General features: G+C 34.2%; 2 protein-coding genes across 3 annotated transcripts; both read right to left on the bottom strand.

Annotated features, from left to right (window-relative positions):
- Positions 1–1,124: 1,124 nt before the first annotated feature.
- LOC124410325 (ras-related protein Rab-23) lies at positions 1,125–12,582 on the bottom strand. Its single transcript, XM_046888592.1, has 6 exons — positions 12,227–12,582; positions 8,817–8,938; positions 6,410–6,572; positions 5,116–5,195; positions 4,365–4,558; positions 1,125–2,522 (listed from the first exon to the last, which is right to left on the bottom strand). Exons 1-6 carry the CDS (start codon positions 12,257–12,259, stop codon positions 2,389–2,391), a joined length of 726 nt encoding a protein of 241 aa, XP_046744548.1. The 5' UTR covers positions 12,260–12,582; the 3' UTR covers positions 1,125–2,388.
- A 1,463-nt stretch (positions 12,583–14,045) lies between these two features.
- Positions 14,046–23,814, bottom strand: LOC124410321 (tyrosine-protein kinase Src42A). 2 transcript variants are annotated; one of them, XM_046888587.1, is made up of 7 exons: positions 23,162–23,814; positions 21,360–21,481; positions 20,491–20,654; positions 17,786–18,113; positions 17,363–17,698; positions 17,005–17,220; positions 14,046–16,536 (listed from the first exon to the last, which is right to left on the bottom strand). In XM_046888587.1, exons 1-6 carry the CDS (start codon positions 23,518–23,520, stop codon positions 17,012–17,014), a joined length of 1,518 nt encoding a protein of 505 aa, XP_046744543.1. In that variant the 5' UTR covers positions 23,521–23,814; the 3' UTR covers positions 14,046–16,536; positions 17,005–17,011. The 2 variants fall into 2 exon arrangements, with proteins under 2 accessions (XP_046744543.1, XP_046744542.1); XM_046888586.1 differs by having other exon boundaries at positions 14,046–17,220.
- Positions 23,815–24,067: the final 253 nt, after the last annotated feature.

Genomic DNA, 24,067 nt, shown 5'->3' with positions numbered 1-24,067 from the left:
TAAATCATGTCTATTGTCATTAATGTGATAGTGGACATTCATGTGAAATACAGAAAACGAAAAGAAAGAAAAGAATGTAAGTTTATCAATTTGCCTTTTTGATAAAAATATTGATCGGTTGTAATGACAAACACATATGGGTATAAATCGGACCTAGGACATCAAATTGTCTTCAATAAATGTGTCAAGCTTCTATTCTTAAATAATTCTTCCGCTATCATTATATAATATACATATACATGTATGTATAAATAGACATAAGCGGAATACAATAATAGTATACAGAATCAAATTCAATCGTGTCCTCTGAATAAAAATTTACTCTGAAACCTAAAATTTATTGCAACAGTTATTCGCTACGCTGAATAATTTGTATTCTTTGTTTAGCCAAATACCGCATCTTCGTTATAAAATGACTCAATCGTCAATTTTATCCATTCTTTCATTTTTCTTATCAATTTTACAACGAATCTAAAAGACCGTAATTGTATTATACAATACAGCTAACGCGTTTTTGATAATAAAAATGTCTTTAGACCTGACAATTTATAACTACATGTATCCTGGTTTTAAGGTATGAATTTGCATATTCGCCACTGTAATCGCTGTAATAAAATGTTAAATTCAACGGGGATTGCGTATTGTGCGGGCTCCAATGTGCACGACGAGTTTCGACTAATTGTAAGTTACACGAGCACGCAACGCTGTACATACTTGCGTACAAACATACGTGTAGGTATATGTGTACTCAAGTCGTTACGCGTAACTCACAGGTGTCTGGTGATCCCTGCGAGGTATTATAGGTATATAACATACTTACCTATATATATAGGTACACTTATACTCGGTCATTGGCTCTTCCGCAAGGCCTTGTAAAAGGTGAAGGCCATCGTCGGACAAGAGAAAAATACATGTACTTGAGATTGCAGTTCCCTTCATATTTACGTGTACGCTTAACAGTATTAGGTACTATTATTTGTTATTGAATTCGGCAAAAAAAATAAAAAATTTACATTATGCATTGTCCAAGTACGAAACTTGATTCTGACTGCATTCACGTAAGGAAATTCATTACCAAATATATATATATTAACCATTTCATAATCTACACTATATATATTTTCATTCTCGGCAACGATTAAGCTCATACGTGTGTTTAATACATACATATGAAAAGCACCTGTTATACCTATAACGCAATTTTGACGATGATTACGTTCTAATGATTGACAGGTAAGTTTCTGTTTTTCATTCTCTTTCTTTTTTCTATGCAATAAGTAATTCTTTGTTCATTGTATTTGGTTAATTATTTCGGCGTAGGTACACATATCCATTCTATTAATTCATTTTCATAAGACTACCGTATGCGGACAGCGTTTTTCCATTTTTTTCATGTTACCTTCGCACACAATCCATTAAATTGTATAAACGAAAAAACAAATTTATACGCAACCTGTCGCATTATTGCCAACGATTGTTCTCGGTATTCATTATATAATGTTATTGTTATTACAAATTACAACGTGTATAACATAAATACTCTATATCATTATTACACCTGTTTGTATATGTATATGTCTACAGTATATAATGTATTAATTTTAATATTTCTCCTATAAAATTGAAAAAGAAATTTAAAATTATAGAAATTATAGTCACCGTGAATTGCGGGAAAGTGGAAGAAAAGAAGAAAAAAATTGAGAGAAACAGCAAGAAAGAAAGAAGTCGTGAAACAACAAAATTACTAACCAATCTGTATAGAGTATATGAAAAATAAAATACATATTTACAAATTACTGAAAAATCATATTCAAAGATTTACACCTACCACTGTCATAGTTACTTCGCAGTAACTCCTACGTATTACGTAACTAGTTTTGAAAGTATTTTCGATTTTTTTCTTACTATATAATTACTTTACTCCAATATGCGCGCCGCGAGTTTCCATCTTCTCGCATAATAAAACAAGGATAAAATCTACGTGTCTAGGATAACACGTCATTACATCACTGGGTAGCTGGCCCCTTTAACCCGGCGCCCAAAGTTACGTGCCAACACACGTAAAGGAGTGAAATAAATCTTACGTCTCGAGATGGACGGTCATAACTCTTTCTGTCAGAATACCTATACACTATAGGTACGTTGTACATATTTTGCGGACGGTTTAGATTACATACATTTAACTTATGATTAGATTCATCGCGCGTACTTCACAACGTTCTTTTATATTATCGACTTGTGTGCATTTGTGATTTTATCCGCAAGAGATTTTCTTTAGTATACGCGCTAAAAGTGGACGCTGCGACGAATCTCCGTTGAAGTTATACGAATTGGGCATTAGCTGACTGCAGCTGTATAGATATAACTGCAGGGTATAATACGTCGTCGCTATAAAAGTCTGCAGGCATTTTTTACGAAATTCTTCTTCCTATGCGTCCGAGTTTTACTACCTCCTGGTCGCAAAACTATCGTTCCATTCCCGGCGCTTCGACCACCCGTTGATCCGTTCGGACTAAAGGCACCTGCAACGTAAACGTTATAAAATTAATACAATTGTTATACAATATTATAATTAATACGATTCCCTATGCGGCTAAGATAATTACAACGATATTAAGGCTCGAGTGTACCGGTATAATTAATTAAGGATCATATAACGGTTCGTATAAGCTTAATGCGGGAGTTCAGACAGGTAGGAACTCGTGCAGCTACACATCTGACAATGAATTTCCTGTGTCGCGTAATTTCTTTGCTCCTTGTGCTGCAGCAGGAGTAATAAAACGCAATTCGCATTCGCATGGATGAATTCTCTTTCTCATCCCAGGTCACGGTTGCAGAAAATAAATACCACGAAAATGACGAAGGCTATTTCTCATTTGCTAATATCCTGCAACCTGGTTGAACCAACAACCTCTGCCGAGGCAAAAAGCTCGGTGCTTAAGGGGACACTGATCGATTGTTACCGTGCTTGTTTTTTCTGTTCCTTTTCACCTCTATTCTTGTCAAATGGAAGTTTGTGTTACAGAAGCTATATATATATATATAATACAAGTCCGTCAACGTTCGTGAGGTTTGATACATTAATAACGAAATAATTTCGCGTTGAAAAATAATTACACGTGGCGGAAGGCCAACAAGAATTAATATATAATGACGATTCGGTTTGTAACTCGGATCGAAAATACGAGAACCATGGTATCTTCAATGGGAATTTATCGTGGAAGAAATCGGATGAATAAAATAATGATAAATACTGTATAAAATTAGGAATTGGAATCTACACTTGTCGCAGTACATACAAGATATATCGCGTGATAAAAAACTTGAAGCACCAGGAGTATTCTATGATCCTACTGTGTTTCTCCTTGGCCACATCCGTTGCTCTATCGATCCTTATACTTAGAACTATAAAGTCTTCTGACGTCACAGCGGTCATCGACTACCGCAATACATATACACATACATATACGTATTTACGGGCGAATTATGCATGCACGTATAATACTGCAGACCCTTGCGATTCTGGCCCAACTAAATCGAAACACTTTTGGAGTTAAGCCTTTGAGTAACACATTATTGTGATGAGAAAACTTCAATAGCAATATAGCATTCTGCGGTTTTTAGGCTAGCTGATTACGAATCTGAAATCAGATTTGAAAAATTTAAGATGGCGGATCCAATGTCGCTGGAGAAGATTTTAAATTAAATCAAATCCGGTAAAAAAATTCTATGCAGGGGTACTCGAGGCTGCTGACTGAATTCGCCATACTGAATTTTGAAAATCTGTTTTCAGATTCGTAATAATCGACCCGAAAAACCCCTGGACATAGTTTTTTCTCCATATTCAATCGAATTTTAAATTTTCGTCAGCCATATTGAATCCACCATCTTGAATTCCTAAAGTCCGATTTCAGATTCGTAATCAGCGATGCTAAAAACTTATAATTTATGTAAAACATAAACTACGGGAGAAAAAAAATTTCCATGAAAAATTAACGACGGTGAAGAATTTCATTAAGCCTACACAACTGTTCGCTAATCGCGATAACAAATTGTGATATCGGAAAATTGATAACGCAATGTAGAGTGTAACGAAAGAACGAAAAATAATGACTGATTCGTGAAATTAGATAAAGCGTTTGCGAGGAAAATACATTTACATGTAATTGTGTTTTTTTTCTATTTTTTTTTTTTCAAACGCCGCCGTGAAATTTGGCTCTGGAACCATCAGACCGCATCTTTTTCAGCCTCTTTAACAAGCAATTTTTTCATTGTAGAATAACGACGAAGCGTATGTAATAGGATAAGGTGTGTTTAATGTATAATATAAATCTGACGAATGATATTTCAGCTTAATTACGTACTTATGACCGATGGAGACCTTGGCCCCGCCGAGTAGAGCCTAAGATCGTCCTGAAAGTCATCCTCGCATCTTCGCATCTCGTGGAGACATCGTGATGCCAAATGTCGAAATACTCCGACGACCCCGACGTCCTCTTTGACGGAAGTTCTCAAGAGTTTGCAGCCGAGGGCTCTGCTCAGTCTTTCGGCTTCTTCTCTGCGGAAAACAGCAAGGAAAAGAAAAAAAGAAAATGATAAAATTCCGAATAAATATTATAATATACGTATATGTGTAAGCAACGATTTTTTTTTTAAATTATATATACAAAGGGGAAAGAATTTGTCTCAATTCGAAGCTGTGTATGTGAGTATGTAGAACTGTAATGAAAATAATAACAATAATATAAATTGCAAGTAAAATCATCCGCGTGTACGATTTTAGCTTTATTTAACAGCCCCGTGATGATCCGCGATGTTATTTATCGAAGTAATTAAATCGCGGTATTATAAACGTTGGCGAGGAAATTAAATTGCTGTTTTATATACCCTATACCGAGGAGAAAGTATCTTGTTTCTCAAACTGTACAACGATATTGCAGCTTATAGTGCGTAATAAGGTAATACGCGAATATGATAAAATAAATAATATAAGTGGTAAAAGAAAGGCGTGGCGATAAATCACGTTGGTTATTTCATTTTATCGTAGGTACTTCATTTTCACATCGACAAGTAGAAAACTTTCAACATACAGATTTAATTTAACGTATAACTTACGGGTCTATAACGCATTGATCGACCAGATCCATCTTATTCTGGACTAGGACCGTCGGTATTTCTCCGCATTCATTTTCAACCTGTAAAAAAATTCAATCCATAGGTGAATATTTTTATTTCAGGTCATTATTGTCACATCGTAAATGTGATCATGGGAGCCTCGAGTAAACTGTAAATACTTAAGAATTTTCAAGAAAATAAAACACACACATATAAATTTGTGTTCAAGTATATACGTGTCAGAGTAAACAGAATCCGAATATATGAATGTCGTTATATCAAGTGTGTGACGTCACGAATACCGCTCGAAGGAATAATCCTAACGACCCTGAATTCGCGTTGAAAGAAAAAAATCTTCACCTGTTCAGAATTTCACCGTATGCGTATATAGCTGATTCGTGTGTTTGGCTCTTTATGACCTATACGTATACATTATTTATACATCACGGTTGAAATAAATCCACACATCTAGGCGTTGATAAGTGTGACAAATGATTTTTCAACTCGATTCCACGTCTCGTTATTAACGAGACTTCTTTAAGGTTTATACCTTAAATATACATCTCTAGCCTATACCTATATAACAATGTATTTTTGAACAGAGGAGGTGCAGCTTCCATCTTCAAGCTAGAGTCTTTATACGCGTCTTGTATTTCCTGCAGAGTTCTCTCAACTTTTTAAATCATTTCTTCTGGCTGCAGGTTACCTACATGTGCATGTATAAGGGCAAAGAGTCTACGCGAACGGAGCTTAGCTTAGTTGCATCTCTGGACCTTCATCTCGTCCGTCGGTCTCGGTACTCGCGAGCTTATAGTTGAGAATACATTTTATGAGTTTCCGCAGAGAAAGAACTTGGTCTCGAAACCGGATTTTATTTAAAGGTATTCCAGAGCCTGTTTCTAATAGACTCGACCTCTTCGTACATATCTTTAATTCATCCACCTTGTTTCTAGCGAGTAAACCGCGTGTGCATCCCGGAGTTTTCTAATACATCGCAATTCGAAGATCATGCAGAGACCAAGATGTCGAAAAATCCAGAATCAGATTATACACAGCTAATTCATAAACGTTTCAATTCCTCAAACTATCAAAATAATTTCTTCAAAGATTATCGATTAATCAATTTATTTCTATATATGTACTTTTAATTTATTTTTTCTTTCTTTCTTTCTTTCTTTCTTCCATTAAGATGTAACTCGACACTGGAGTTTTTTGTACATATTTAAAGAAGAATCTTAACCGAACAGCAGCTGACTTCCCAAACGAGAATTTAGTATTCATAGTAGGTATCTACCTTCAATTTCCAGGATGGTATCGCGTCGAAAGAGTGTCTGTCCGTCGCCGAATAAGCGAGAACACAGGCGTGAGCTCCCCTGTAGTAGGCAGCTGTAATAGCGTCAAATTCCTCTTGACCAGCAGTGTCCCAGAGCATAAGGCGTACGTCCTCGGCATCGACTCTGTCCCAGAGAAACATTTATTATTCATTTCGTTTTTTCTCCATTTCATGTCTTATCTTACCATTGATCGAAAAAAAAAAATTTCAACCATTTGCGTCACATATTATAGATGAACATTTCAAATTTCATCGAATACGGTCGACAAACTTTGCGTAGAGATTTTCAGGGTCGCTGATTGGAGTCGTCGTACTAAGTTTTTAAAATCTGATTTCCGATTCGTAATCAGTGACCCCGAAAACTTCTGGACAGAATTATTTCTCCGGATTCGATCGAATTTCATATTTTCGTACGCCACATTGGATCCGCTATCTTGAATATTTTAAATCCGATTTCAGATTTGTAATCAGCGACCCCAAAAACACACGGTTTATATGTAAAACACGTATGTATGTTTAGAGAGAGTTTACTTTCTCGCAAATTAATTATTCCTTTAATTTCCACGTTTTTTTTTTTCAATAAATTTGTTTTTAACAATAATAACTTACATTATCATTATCATTGTGTGATTCGAGCGTTTCCAAAATTTCACCCTCGTCAATCTTTTGTCCGATTAATTGATAACAAAGAAAAAAAAAAAAAAATCGCATTTAGATGCAAATAATCCCGTTTAACGTGCTCATTTTAAAGTTTATTATATTTAGGACGTGATCGAGAGAAAATATTCATACGTCGAGCTGTGTGTATATGTATATATTCTGGGGTAGAAAGTATGATGAACGATGATACTTATTATAATTGCAGTTATAAGTGATTGTTTAAATTCGTAAACAATTTTCAAATTAAATTTTGAACGTTTTGTTCGCATAACGAAGGAGATTTCCTGCATTGTTATATCATACCTTGATATAGATTTAACTATTATCCAAAAATAAAAATTAACTTCTCGTATTTACATGATTTTGATATTTCGTGCAGTGCAACTGCAATTTTTACAGTAAAAAGGAAAAAAAAAAAAAAAAAAAAACAACAAAAATATTTCGGACTTAAGATATATATATATACAATTGTAATACTTTCATTAAGAACTCAACCTGAATCCAAAATTTATACGCGAATGATGTTCACAAATTACGAAATTATAATGTAATACCAAAAATATATGACATGCTATGTGGATAAGAAAATTTATGCCGCGGAAGCGGCAATTATTCGGTAATAATGTCCAACACCTAATAGTGCGAGGATACGTCGTAATGTTATACATATATATATACATATACATAAACGAATAAAGAAATGATTGACGATCTGATATCCATACATGCATCGTAGAAGCGAAATTAATTCTAAATTATTAACCGATAATAATATACGTCCGTATAGATGTATACACGTACATACATCTTTATATACACGTGTGTAGACACTGAGAGAGATAAATAGCCGTGGAGAAAACATATGTGTAATACCAGTTGTAGCGATGATTTGAATTTCATATCTGCGTATAATGGAGCCGCGGTATAATTGATGCATACTTTATGCTACTTTAAATCGAACGTAAATCTTTTCAATTTTTCACTTTTATATAAAGTGTTTACGTATAATTTAAAGTATAGGAAAATAAGTGAATAAAAAAAAATATATATATAGAAAGAAAGAAATAAAGGGAGATTATAAATGATTGCAAAAATTTCCGTGTAAAAAAAAAAAAAAATATCTTTCAACGATATTTTCATCTTATTGCAGAGTTATCGAGAGCGTGAAAACTAAGGTGTTATTACAACAGAAAACATGCGTGAAGTATGTATATGGTATTATACGTGTGTATGACACTTTACGTGACGGATCCAGGGAGGGAGAAAGAGAAAGAGAAAGAGAAAGAGAAAAAGAGAGGAACTGGGAACGAGTGCAATATAAACCAGTAGGACAAGCTGACACAAATTTCTCGACATGGAACTAGACACTGTAGCCTTCACATTTTGCCTATTCGACGTACAGACATCCACGTTTATAATATAATGTTTATCTGATGCAAAAATAGTATTAAGATGGAGTGATCAAGAAGAGAGAGAGTAAAATAATAATATATAAAAAAAACTTTCTTAAGCAGGAAATTTTTGTTCGTTTTTTAATTTTCAACGACGTGCAGAGCGAAGAATCGAACGTAGCTTAATTATTATCTGCACGTTTCGTGCTTTGCTGTATATCTCAGCATCCTCAAGGCGCGAATTATACTCTCCGTGTATATTATAGTAATCTATGTAATTTCATGCAATTTTAGTACGTCTGCAGTATTTTACTTACTCTATTTGTCGTTCAAGAAAATCAACACCAATTGTCTTCTTGTAATCCCTCGTGTATGTTCCTTTGCAGAATCTTTGTATCATGGACGATTTTCCTACGGCACCGTTTCCCACTATGACCACCTATAACAGTACACCATATGGTTCACAATAACTCGTTTAAAATTTGTCAATCTAAATAGAGAATTAAAAGAAACTGCAAGTGACATTTTTTGGAGAGCAAAAAATTTCTTTACAAAAAACTGGCTTTGGCGGTTACGAAGTTTCTAAAAATATATCTTTTCCCCGCAATAATAATGGCGTTTACAACCTTTTTTAACTCTCCTCTTCAATTAGTAATATGATAATTAACATTTGCGCATTGAACGTCTGATCGATGGTCGGTAATAAATTTGTAAAACCGATCATGTTTTATGTCTCAAAGATTGACGTTTCAATCTCCTATCCACACCTATATATTCATACGATTATATTAGTCATGCAAGCTGTATTCGATGTAAAAGCTTACATACATAATGTATAAAAATGTGATAAACACGATATATGCTGTATATAGCGAAGTGAATTTATTCAGTTTTTGGAAGAAGCTAGTGGATTTTACCTGGTTAAAACGACTTCTTATTATATACATACATACATATATATATATATATATACATTATCTTGAAATTTCGGTCACGTATAATCTATCAACACGTTTTAATTGGCGAATATTTATTTTGCATAAAATAATTTTTTACTTTCCAGTCCTCTTTTACGTACATAAATTATTATGCCAATACCGCGCCTTCCTCGATTTGTCCCGAGAATTAAGCGCGCTGCCAAATTATAATATCGGTTAACAGTTAGGCGTGCAGGCAGGCGCATTTTGAAGTGGGTCAAATCGCGGAAGGCCGAAGTCCGGATTCACCTGAATAACCGGTCTTCGAATTCAGGAAATGAATCGAAGAATATATGAACTCTCATTGGGTCCCGTCACGGCAACGTGTACGCACTTTAAGCAATAAGTTGCGTATATCTCTATAATGTAATCGAGCAGCGGAATTATCGCTATTTTACCTAAAATTATGGCGAAAAAAATATTTGAAATATTATGAAGGGGCGCGGAATTAGAATTGTTTGGACAGCTGAAGTTCCGTAAAGTATTGGAAAGTTTTTAGATATAATGTAATGTAAATAATGAGTTAAAATTTTTCATAGAACATAGTGAAACGTGTATTATATATATATATATAAGATGAAGCCGCATCTTTCTCCGCTTTCACCTGCCTTCATCTATCTAGGTACACACTTATTTCGACTAATTGTGAGAGATTTGAAAATTTCATATACGTGAGAATTAATTTGGTTTTGATCTGCACGCTCTGTTTAAAATCGTTGGGTATTTTATATAAAACTTATATGTAAAATCTGAGTAATTATGATGACGATAACGATGTGGATCGTGATCCTTGTTAATCTTAAAACGCTAAATAATTCCAAGGAAAGAAGAACTAGTTGGTACATGAGCCTGGAACGTTTTTTGATCGGCATAACTGGTTTTCGCAAAATCTTCACGTGTCGTGTTGATATTTATGCGTGCATGCGAGCAAACTCGACATTCAAGAGAAAGGTTTCCATCACTGAATCGGTTGTCGGACGGTTGTATTTATAATTAATAGCTTCGCGATGAACGTCGCCAATTAATTCGATTCAAAAAAAATATAGCCGTGACCCTGATAAGAATCGAACGAACGATGTTGCTGAAAGTTTCAGCGTTGCCGGAAGAGACTGATAATTGCATTACATATTCGTTAACTTATCCCGCAATATTAAACCAAGTTTATTTTTTCATATATTAATTATAAGAATATTCGGTTAGAGTTGTAAAGCCAATTAGTAAGTTTCTTGGTTTTTACTTTTATCCAACGTTCCGATTTCTGCGTTTATCGACGCGCATCGCACAGCTTTATGTAAATCGACTTTTGTCTCATTATTTAAGAACGCGATTACTTATATATAATTTCTCCGTTTATAGACGTGGTATAAGATATTATATATAAGGACTCACATTACACGTTTGAATACGATCATATTGAAGTTAGTAACGTATCGTAAGGAAAAACATAAACCGTAATGAAACAAAACACACTCATATCCCAGAATCCTAGTTCCTTTAAAATCGTTGTAAACTTGAAAAAATAGTGATTTTTTTTCCCCCAATACTTCGTTACGATAACGTTACTAACTTCAGACTCGTTAATGTGCACGTATATCATGAGGATGAAGTTAGTAACGTTATATTGCAACGATGCATGTTGAGGACAAAATCGTTAATTCGCACCTTTCTAACTTTCCAAAATTTAATAAATCATTATAAACAAAATATGATTTTTTAACTTCAGCCTAATTGTAAATCGTCAACTCGAGCTGCTGCACTGAAGTTATCGCAGCGTCTATAAGAAATATTATACATTATACGCAACGAGTTGTAAGACGATCGCTAATTAAAATCGGTTGGTTGAGCGGACTGAATAATAATAAAAATAAAAAGGAACACCATACATGTATGTACATACAAGGACGTTGACTTATTCAAACAAATAGCATCAAGTCATCAGAGAGTTAGAGAAACTTATTTACGATCGTGATCCTGGTCGGTATATAGTCTGAGCCCGAAAAGATACGACGCGAAGAAAAAAACTTTATGTCACCATCGGCGGCATATATGTATGCATGTATGTATGTATGTACGTGTAAATCCATATTTATACGGGTACACAAGGCACGGATGAAAAATCACACACATGTAATGTAGACGTGTACCGTTAACACAATCAAAGATGGAGCTGCAAAGGCATTCTTACTTTCTTACGGCCCCGTGTATGTAAGGTCATACGAATAATTTCCGAGGAATAACGATCCCGAATTTAACACTGATACGCCGGATGATAAGAATTTCTGCGAATAAGCGCCATAAGGCTTGTTATTGAGGTACGCGGAAATTTAAACACGTGCAGCATGTATAATAAATATGAATAACAATTGTGCAAAAGTCTTATCGTTTAAATTCAGTGCATCTGTGTAATGTAATTATTGTATATCGTATTAAAGAAATTATGTGCTAGTTCAAAGGTTATAATTAGTGTATAAATTTACTCATATTAATAGGGATATAATTTGTGATTATATGCATATGCCGGATCAGATAGAATAAGGCAGATGCATCTATTTCACGTATGTGTAAGTGCAAATCATGCAGCCCTTTCTTCGTTCGTATGAAACGTCATAGTATATTAACGGTGTATTTATGTTGATTGTGCGAACGGTGATTGAATAGAAACTGTAGAAGACTGTTTGATCGAGTTTATACTCGAGAAAAAAACTCGATGGATAAGTAAAATTTTCTTAAGTTCTATACTAGTTTCGTACCTTAAGTGATATTTCGAGTTCTTCCTCTCGCATTCTGACTCCGCTATGATTAGCATAATATCCAACAATTTTCTATTCCCCTTTCGAACATGGGATAATTCCTTTTGTCAAACTTTCATCGTACCAACACTTTTCCGGTATAATAAAATCATCTTTCCCATCCGTTAATCCGATCGGCTAAACACTCCCGAAAACGGCTCATTCTTGCGTTGATATTTGATTAAACTTTCTATCACTTCTGAAAAGAGATTAAATCCTATATCGCTATTCACAGACCTCGCTAAACAAAAAAAGATGCTCACGCATAACCCGCGATCCTCGAATACGCGGTAGCTGACCGCCGACTGAGCCACCTGTGACAGACACCTGCCGTCGTGAGCCGCTTGGTTGGCCTAGTTACTTTTGAACGATCGGGTTGGCAAACCTGGTTTCAAGAGACAAAACCTCTAGAGTTCACTGAACGATTCGGAACTAAACGGAACATTCGAATCCATTATCATAAATTAGTACAGTATAAGATTAAAAATGTTGTAATTTTTCAGTGAATATTTTCCAATGAAAGTTGTAAAAGTACAAAAATAAAAAAGAACACCTGCTTTCGCGCAAGGATACTCAGCCGCTTGGTTGAACTAGTTACTTTTAGGCTGTCGGGTTGGCGCGTTTGTTATTGTAAGCTGTACGAACGAAACTTTACGGCAAGGCGCGGTATTTGGATACGGAAAAAAATGGGAAAAAAGACGGGTAGTCCAATAAATGATTTAGTACTGAAAGACAAATTATTATCTACTAAGGTAAATACATTATGGGAGTGAAGCATTGAAATTTGCTAGTGAATGTTTCCCGAAGAGTTGTAAAAGTACAAAAATAAAAAAAGAACCTACATAGCAAAGTGAAGGAATTTCTTTTTTACGTTTTATATTTATTACCAATACAGTACTCAATGTAGGCGGCGGTGTATTAACGAAATGAATGTTGATAATATTCAGCATAAAATTTTGAATGTTACACAGATACGTTCGAATGATTTGCTCAAATCCCACGAGTCTTTTCTTGGTATGGTGAAAGATAACTCGTGTGTTACCTTTAAATATCAGTATTCGTATATCAAATCATTATAGAGTTACTCGATACTCAGATGTTTTATACATGCAGTAAACTTACTTTAATATGTACTTTGTACATATTTATAATTGAAAATATTGGAAAGATGTTTTAATACTACAAATTTACGTTTGCAGTGAGCAATTTGCGGTATATTATCGATTGTAGTGAGGAAGAAAAACTCACTTATAATTAGCTGAGCAAAGTGTTAGTATTCAGAATAAACCGATAGCATACACTATACTATCATGGTCATACACGTAATATGTAACAAAAACTTATTACACTGTTCGATAACAATACTATTATCAACAATATTAGTAATAGTACTGAAATGAAAACTCCGGAAATATTACAACTATAGATTTATTTCGTATGAACTAGAATGTAGATAATTAAATGTACGACAACAAAAATATAGTGCTTGCAAAATACAGATTGCTCTTATATAAAATAAAATAGTATAAGAAACTAAAATGAGTATACTATGTGTATGTATCTATTTGTGTGTATAACGTATATACTTATAGATAAGCGGATTTTTACATTTAATCTTAATATAATATTATTAATATTCTGTGCATGTCGTTTGGAGGCTGATAGCAAAATGACGTTCCACAAAAAATTTTATTGCATTTACAATGAAAATACGTTATCTAGGTTATGTGTTTTATACATAGGTGAGTATGTATATATATATATATATATATATATATATTTTAATTTGTAAAATATTATACATGTACAAAGATGCAATTTATTACGGCAGTCTGAAAATCGTTGTTATTGACATCAACTATTATATTCGTCGAGCGTCAAATTGCAGTTGTAGTTTTTAATAATCCTTGAGAGCAAATTATGTTTTGTCAGTTCATAAAGGGAAAACATCGATTCTTTCTGAAATTGCGCCAAATGTATTTCACAGACTGTAACTTGAATACCATAAACATATCGCACCCATATCATTATTATTATCGTTATTGTTATTATTATTTTATACACTTGCTTATACCAATGACTTTAATTATATATATGTATGTATATATACTTGGAAAAGATAGGTCATGATTGATTTGTGTGCGTCACAAAATGCTCCATGAAAGCTAGATGAGGGTTGGACTACGTAATAACTAAATCAACATTTACATAATCTAACAGAACGGAACTTATTTCCGATTAATCGAGTTTATCTAAAAGCGATTCCGAATTGTGACGCACGATAACAATGTATAATCAGACTCTCAAATTTTGTTGATACGGATAAGAATAAATTATACACGGAATAAAAGTCTTGAATATGAGCTTTCGATTGAAATTAGTGTTCAATTTCAATCAGTTATCTCTTGCTTTTTAAAGAGAGAAATACGGGAAGAAATAAAGAAGAGAAACTGCAATTTCAACATAGAAAATGGCTTGTTGAAAAAGCATCAACAAATTGTGATCAAACTGTGCCGGGGTAAAAAAAAAAAAACTGGGATTTGTGAATGCATATTTTCTTATCTATTTCATGAGGGAACTAAATGGACAGTTGAATCGCCCCAATGCAACTACTCGAATTATATGTACCCTTGTAATACTGTGAACATATTAAATAAACACACGATTATTAAGAGTATCGCGTGATGTTTTTCATTTAGATTTACAAATGACTCGAAAATGCACATACCTTGTTTAGCGGTTAGTAAAAAGGAGCGAATTTACATCTATCTATATGCATGCGTGGCAAATTATATGTGTATATATATATATGTATATAACGTAGGGTCCCAGTCCAACCACGATGCATCTTTCAATTGCAAAAAAGATCTAAACAACATCTAGTTGACACTATACAATGTTTCTGTACATCGTTAATCAGTATAAAAGTATTAGTATCAATCAGTTTTCATAGAACTCAGCTGATCTATTTGTGAATCAATCAGAAAAAGAAAATTGCAGTGGAATAAAAAACTATAGCGTTGTGAGTAAATTTCGACGCGATACATCAAATTATATTCCGGAACAGGAGAAGGAAAAAAAAAAAAAAAAAAAAAAATACAAGACAAACAATTTGTAAGTTAATTGCTAGCACAATTCGCGAATTACACAAATTCTTATAATTATTATGCTAAGACTAAACTTACGCTTACTCTTTCATGAACACTTAACGATTATCTTGTCGAGATTAAATACATTAGTTTGCAATGTCTTGCATTATGCTCTCCAAACCCGTTCTAAAAAACAGCCATTTTATCTTAGTAGTAGCAACATTATAATCTGCCGAGGACAAAAGGACTTGAACCTTTAATGATTATACTCTTTCGGAAATAATACGAGGTTGAAGTAAGTAACGTTAATAAATGAAAACATTTCGGAAAACATCATTGTTTTACAAGTTTGAAATTACTTTCAACGACTAAAATTTACAAAAAAAAATCACGTTTTGCTGTATTAGTTTCCTTAAATTCAATCAATTCTCAGGTTACGAAGTAACAATTTTTCTGAAAAATGCATTGCAACATTACAAGCTTTTAACCTCGTGAATTAATCAAATAAACTTGCCAACAAACTTTTTTTTTCACGCAAATTTTCATAGCTCGAGGCATACTGTTGAAAAAAATATATAAGTAATATAATACGCTTCACTGAATTATTATTACGTAACAGTATCAAAGGTCAACTTTGAATCCATCAGGTATGTTTCTACCTTGAACTTAAGCCGACGGCCAACTTGAGGATGTACGAATCGAATATCTATGATTCGATTTGTTGCTCAACTGTAGTGTGCGATGACAAATGAAATTAAATACGTAGTATATAATTTTTCCCATGCATCACGCACTCAGAAATTCTATCGTGGCTTCAGTTAATTTGCATTTCAGCACTGTTACTCTCTCCGCGATAAACGTTTCCTCCATATTCAACTCATCAGTTTACATACATTTTTTTCTCCAATCAAATTAATTTCAACATTCTGAAAACAAAGACACCAGTGAATGAAATTGTGTTGATATTTTCAATCACCAACAGAGTTCACCGATGTATTTACCCTACTATAGTTGTCGTACAGTTAAGACATTCCCATCGCTAAATCATTCATTATTTTTAAAAGTCACTTTAAATTTCGCATGCATATTCGGGAAAAATGTTTAGCTTTAAAACTCTGTAATATCGTCCGCGTATTCTTGAGAATAGAATTATAGAAAAGAACTTATACCTGTATATGGCAGCTAGAATAAAAAAAATCGTCAATGACGATGCTGGTTATTCTATATGAAAAAATAAATCATATCTAATAGAATACATGCTGTTTTTTTATAACGTGAACTACAGATGATACACTGAATTAATAGTAAGCTACTTTTGGCATTTTGTATCTGGTTATGAACTGGATGTTTGAAATTAAGAAGTGGAATAAAATTTGCGAATGCTTCAACCTAGGCCATGTATACATAATTTAAACGCACCTCGACTTCATTTGATCAAATAAAAATAGAAATTTCATTTGACATTTTGAAACTTCTGGTTAAACGTGTTTTTTACGGATATCTTACAGATCAGGTTTGGCCAAGGCCAACTGAAAATGATTTCAACAAAACCGTCAGTCATTCACTACACTCACTATATCGATTTCCTAGTAGTGTATTAGGCTATAAAAAAACAGCAGATCTGAAAAAATCAATATCGCGATTATTAACGCGTAGATCAGTACGCAGATGCCTCTTTGTACTCTGAGCCATCCATAGTAAAGAAATCTTCTAGTTTCCACTGAAGTGTTTCAAAAGTGGGCCTCTTCATTGGGTCCTTGTTCCAACATTCCAGCATTATGTCGTAAAGAGCTGTTGGGCAATTGGGCGGGCAAGGCATACGATAGCCATGTTCCACTTGATGCAAGACTTCAGCGTTCGTCATTCCTATAAGGAGGAAATTTTTTTTATAAAAATTATGTCAACTGCTGACAATAAGCAAATTTCTTTATTTCTATGGTTTTATAGGAGAACAGAAGCCCCTGAATTGACATTTGAACAATCTGAACTAATAAACTGACAAACTTACCAGGGTATGGAATTCTTCCATAAGTAACAAGCTCCGTTAGAAGAATTCCAAAGGACCAAACGTCGGATTTAATACTGAATTTGCTGTAATTGGCTGCTTCTGGTGCAGTCCATTTAATTGGGAATCTAGCACCTATCCTAGCTTCATATTCGTCCTCTTTTATCAGTCTAGCTAGCCCAAAGTCAGCAATTTTTACAATATTACTATCCGCTACCAAGACATTTCGAGCAGCAAGATCTCTGTGAATGTAGTTTTGCGATTCCAAGTATGCCATGCCGGCAGCTATCTGAGCTGACATATCGATCAGCTGGGCAAGTTTCAAGCCCCGGCCTTTTCCTAATCGAAGGATATGCGAAGTTTGAATCGAGGAAATCTGATATTTTTATATGGCCAGAGTAAAAGGAAAATTAAACATAGCCATACCTTGTAAGAACTCTAACAAGCTTCCATTTCTCATTAGCTCAGTTATGATGTATATCGGCTCTTCCATTGTACAAACAGCGTAGAGTTGAATCAATTTTGCATGCCTCAATTTCTTCATAATTTGAGCTTCGGCAAGGAAATCTTTGGGATCCATCGTTCCGGGTTTCAATGTTTTTATCGCCACTGGCGTGGTATTGTTCCATAGGCCTTCCCATACCTCACCGAATTGACCTTGACCAAGTTTGCGGACAAATTTGAGGGACGATCTATCGATCTCCCATTGATCTCGTGTGCGATGGCTCAAACCCTCCGTTACAGGTTTCTCAACCTAAAAGCAAAGCCAAATACGGGCCAGTCAACGGTTAATCATAGCAAGAAAATTAGGACTGTTTCAGTAACAATGTCTGGCTTTATATTCCACAGACATCGTTAGCAGACCTATTTATGTACATCGTGCATGTAATATTGCAATTTTACTCACTATGACAGATTAATAAAAAATGAAACTAATTACTATATTTAATCATTAAAAATTGGCCAATTTCACCAAGACAAGTGCAATACCTCAAGGAAGCTTTGTGCGTAAAATGTTTACCATGGATTTCAGCTACAGCACTACTTATAATAAGCTATAATACACATGCATAAGATACTAATAATTGACTAAATCTTATGCTGTGAGTTAAATTAGATATTACACTAGTTTGGATGATGGTTAAACATTGCAATCAAAATCATAACGTGGCGTCATATTCAAGATGCGAAGATGGAGAAAAGGGTTTAATATTTATACCTTTGACAATATTTTCAAATGAAACGAAATTTTGTTCTTCTATATTACATGAAGAAATTTTTTACCTTTTTTAACCATTATTAAAAAAATTTTAATACTCAGAAATGTACGGTACACAATAGGTTTACCATCAGAGGTACATCATCGTAACGATGCTTAAAATGTATTATACACAATATTATTATTCAAATTGAGATTGTAACCTGTTAGTGCTATGATTGCAATATTAAAGAGTCTAAAACACAGAACTGAAGACTTAGTAATTCCATTTTGATGATAAGATTTTCGTGAATCTTTCCTCGTTATTCTTAAAAAATGTTCAGAAAATACCTAGCAGTTTAAAAGTTTCATTAGAATAGGAACAGTCAATACTTATAATTTTATTCATAAAGTCAATTTTTTTTTAGTTTTAGTAATAGTTTTGTAATACTAATTAAGCAAGAAAAGGTTAATTCAAATATTAACCTTACAATTTACTAATTAATCTGCTTCTTGCAATTTCAAGTACAGTAAAAGGCAATTCTGTGTCAGGATAAAGATGCCATATCATCAGTCATTTTTAAATGCTTTACAGAAATAGATTTAAAATAATGAGAAAAGCTTCGACAAAGAGTAAAAAATAAATATATACCTATGCATAGCGAGGGCATATGGAAAAATGAGGATATATGTACAACTATAAATGATACGTCACTAACATTACACCACTCATACTCTAAATTACTTGTCGGATATTAAAAATATCATATGGTTGAAAAGTAAGAAAACACTTCCACTAGCTTTACAATTCTTTGTTAGAATATCATTATTATTAGAGATAACTCCAAGTTGCGGTGTCTTAGTGACGTTGGAACATGATACCATAAAGAACAGGTTTATGCTAATTATTATTGACATTATTATTATTATTATTTCATAGAAATGCGGGGGTAGTGAACAACGATATGAATGAGAATGAGCGAGTAAGTTGTATTGGGACATTTAATTTACCAAGAAAGTCCAGCGGGAGGCGGGGCAAGCAATAACAGACAAACAGACACGCTCCGTTGAGATAACACCTTGCAATATGTATTGGATATGAAACTAGCGACATCCTTGACCCATCGTTTATTTTTTCAATAGCAGGACATAGTTCTGGAGTTATTTAATTAGAGGAAACAGTTACCAAAAGAATTTCAATTTGTATTTTGAATTGAACTGCGGATCTGATCATGAGAATGGTCACCACACCTTACCCTCACTGTGTACTACGGATAGAATATTCAAGATACTTATAGCTCCAAATTGTGATAATTTCTCTTGTTTTTCCAGGATTAAGCTTAATAATCGTAAATAATATTTATAATATAATTTATTACAGTAGCAAAGTCCAACAGAAGTTTAGACAGTGCTGTATCTGCATTCAACATTAGGTTGAAAAAGAAAACTGAAAAAAAAAGCAACACTAAAAGTTGTTTAGATTACGGTGTATTTACGGGATTAAGTTTATCAGTTTTATGATTTATTCGCACGCAATGATATTATTCCCTATTGAAATCAGTGTTATCAAACGGAAATTTTGAACCGTAAAGTAATTGAACTATTGTTCAATAGTGCATAATAGGGTCTGAAACGATAGACAAAAAAAGCAATCCTAGTCACTTGACTTATCGCAGGTGTGTCTAAGGGAGTTGCCTAGAAGTACTGATTAAAACATCCCCTTCAAAGATTGGCATAAATATTATTTTACAAACGACAACGATATATAATATCTAAAAGCCTCGACGAGTTGCATTTTATTATAAATATATAAAGATATAGTATTAGTTAACAATATGACATTCTCAAAGAAATCTTTCACATGCAGCAAGCTGTCTAAACTCTGTATAGACAAATTGTGGACCACTAATTTTAACGTATAACTTTTTGTTACCTGCACACACGGTTTACAAAGATTTACACAGAGACCATCTGCGTCTTTGCTGTAATGCTCAACGAGTTCCTGTAGTGTTCTGAAAGTTGTACGCCTGGCTATGAAGAAACCACCTTCATCCAGTTGCCTGATACGGTAATGCTTTACTGTGTCCCCATCTCGCACTAGAATGAAAAAAATCAGTGTAATTAGAAATTTGTACATAGTTTTTGTTTGTAAATTATTTAAATTTATTCGATATACGGATTAATTATTTGAAACCAATAGTCTGCTAACTGAGGAAAATGAAATGGGAACTGAGAAGTCTTTATATAAATTTCGAACGATGGTAACGTATTGTATAGTAAGCGAGGTGTGGCTCACTTCACGCTGATGGAAAGCAGCGAAAACCACTAAGAGACAAAGGCAGGAAAAAACAGGAAATTGCAATCTGGCTGACAGGATATACCAATTTAATCATCAAGTGATAGAACGGCACCGAGTCAACTGTCGGATGGATTGTTTCAGGATCATTTACCCCAAGTAAACCTTATTTTAAAGTGTTACCTTTGACCAAAGAAAATCGAACGTTTTTTGCTTACCAAGATTCGTGCATTTCTACCCAACGAATCAAGCACACGTACTATATACTCTACAGATCAATTTCAAGATTAATTTATTTAATCAACTGGTTTTAGAACATGTTATCTACCAAGTGACAACACATTATTATTATCAATTGAGTAAAATCTGAAGAAGTGAAACAGTTATCTGTATTTTCTCTCCTCCAACTTATTATTGTGCATAAGGTATCCCTGCACTACCTTTACCCATTCTTATAATTTTTCATAGGATGAATAGGATGCAACGAATAAAACTGACGCACTTACCTGAGAGGGAATAGTCATTGTGTCGACTTTCCGAATCCCGAATTAAGAATGCGCCATGATCATTCTCTGGCAATAACAGCTTCTTCTCAGCTTCAATTCGCTTTATTTTTCTGAAGTACCATCTGAGAAAGAAAGACAAATTTACTGTCACTGATCCGAAATACAAAGTAAAATCATAAAAGTATACAATACAAAAGGTTCGAGTTAATCTTTGAGAATGTATCAAAAGCCTTTGATCAAATCGACTGAAAATTTAAATCGCTGACATTTGATAACGACACAAATCGTAAGAAGATAAAGCTTGAAAACATTCCATACGCTTCGGTATACATCAATTTTGCATGCACTTAACTATCACTTCTGAGTAATTGAATGAAATTATGATTGCTATACTTAGGAACCGAGCAGCAAGAACAATATTTTGATGCTCCAACATTCGAACAAAGTTAATGGCCAGCCGATGTGGAAAACTATATTTTCACAAAATTGGGACACGATTTCGTCAAACATAATTAACTGGCAGAACTGAACTTTAATTATACTTCTTTCTCGTGCAACACTATTCTATCGGCGTGTTTTTTTCCTTTCATCTTGTGGCGTTTTTGCAATAATAAACTGCCGTTGTACTAATGTTCTTGAAAAAAAAAAATACATATATATATATACTTTCTTTAATGTAACATAAATGTCACCAATTATGGGTGAAAATTTCTTAAGATGCAAAGTTCCGTAGGACACGAGTAAAAGGATATTTTAATATTTAAATATGAACACTACTTCCTGACAAATTCCTACATAGTAAGGTCTAAGGTGTGTGTGTGTGTGTGTGTGTGTGTGTGCAGTATAGGCTCCTATACCAGAAGAGTACAGTGACGCTCAACCTATCAGGTTATTATGAAGTAGTGAGGAACCTTTGGAGTAGGTGAAAGCAATCTCATGCAATAATAATAATTATAACGAGCAAAGAAACTAATGGCAGAGGAATTTTAAAAAACAAGAGTCACGCCTGCAACGTTATAAAAAGTTATTGAGCCACGATTAAAAATAACGGCTATACCCCATTGAAATATATCAATTCGATCCACTGTTACCGATCGGCATCGATATAAATATTAAACATATGGTAATCGATTAATTGGTTTTCCAAGCAGATCTATAACTGTAAACCGATCGTTGGATGGGTCGTGCGGTGAGCGCATGACTTGGATTTTCATAGATGATATAAATTTTCGCATGCACAATTCCTCGACGACTCTTCAACTTTTCCAGATAAAAAATGCACAATTTTTTTTTTCTGTATCAGCGTGGAATAATTTTTATATTCAGAATAGATCAGTTAAGTTAAATTTGCTTTCATACCAAACCCGATTAAGTCGAGCCTGAGATGGTGAGAAAATGGTTTCGCATAATTGGTAGCGCATTATTCATGAAGATGTGAATACTTTGAATTCCAGAATTTTAATAGCATTTCTTATCCTGTGGGTTTTTACCCGATTTGATAACAGTCAAGAATATTGTGAAATAAAATAATGGATTCATTCAAATCACCTAATAACTACATTATAAAACAACAAAATTTTTGGCAATAAATGTGAAACACTAATTTGTAGTTGAAATGAAAATGTTTTAGCTTATAGAAACGTGGATTTATGTCGAGTCTTACGGAAACTCAATACTTTCGTGGAAACAGATCAACGTAAAACTCTGCTACGCTGTTCTATGTAAGAGAAATTGGTTTCAGTTCAGTGAAAGACTGAAGTAAGCTTCCTTAATGAAAAACAAATGAAGGAATTTACACTCACGGTTCAGCTTCGATAGATTTCAATTTAGCAACGTAGTTACTGGGAATGTATCCTTCCTGTCTGGTCCTCTTGCTTCTGGCAAGCCACCAATCGCCTTGCGTGTCGTTAAGGATTTCTAAGTGTTCTCCCTTCCTGAAGCTGAGGTCCTCGTCTGTTCTTGCGTCATAGTCGTAAAGGGCAACGAATATTTTAGCCGTCGGTGCATCGGTTTCAGGTATTTGTGGTATCGGTCTAATAGGATCTGGAGGCGGAGTCGGAACTGGACTAGCCGGCAGCGCGATAGGATCGCTGGTGGTGTTGCCGCTCCTCTGGGACTTTTCCTTTTCCGAATTAGTTGGGCTGCTAAAACAGTTTCCCATCTTGATAGCGTTTTGGTAACGTCTCAAAGCACGTGACTTCTCAACTCTGAGACACTTCAGCAAGTGTCTTTTGGTATTTGAATGTTCATACGTCTATCGTCAGTCACTTTTTTCAAATTTGGATAGTAAGTTCTGTGTTTTGGGTTATCGTTCTCTGCATGGTCCATAGATTTTTGTATGGATTTCCTCGATAAACAGTCAAGTCAAGAGTATAAATGACGGAATAAAAGTAAAAATATATTGGAAGAACAGAGACGAGATTCTTTGTTCCTTTGAGGAGATTTCTTGTTTCAATGTAGATTATTAATGATAAAAAAAACTTGGCTCGTCCTTTTGCTTATAAATAAACACCGTTTTTTCTGCGTTATATATACAAGGATAATAACGAGTCGGTAGCTAACGAAAGATACAGCGATTTGTGGTTACTGGTAACAAGAGCTGGGAAATCAGATTCGTTGACGTTACAAAGACAGACACGAGATAACACTAAGGTATTCACAATTCGTTGTCAGTTTGACGAGGAGGAACTCGGATTTGCAAAGCGTCG

This window comes from Diprion similis, chromosome 9 (genome assembly GCF_021155765.1).
Source record: "Diprion similis isolate iyDipSimi1 chromosome 9, iyDipSimi1.1, whole genome shotgun sequence".
Classification (NCBI taxonomy): domain Eukaryota; kingdom Metazoa; phylum Arthropoda; class Insecta; order Hymenoptera; family Diprionidae; genus Diprion; species Diprion similis.
Note: the sequence above shows the minus strand (reverse complement) of the source record. Positions and strands in the feature narration are given on the sequence as shown.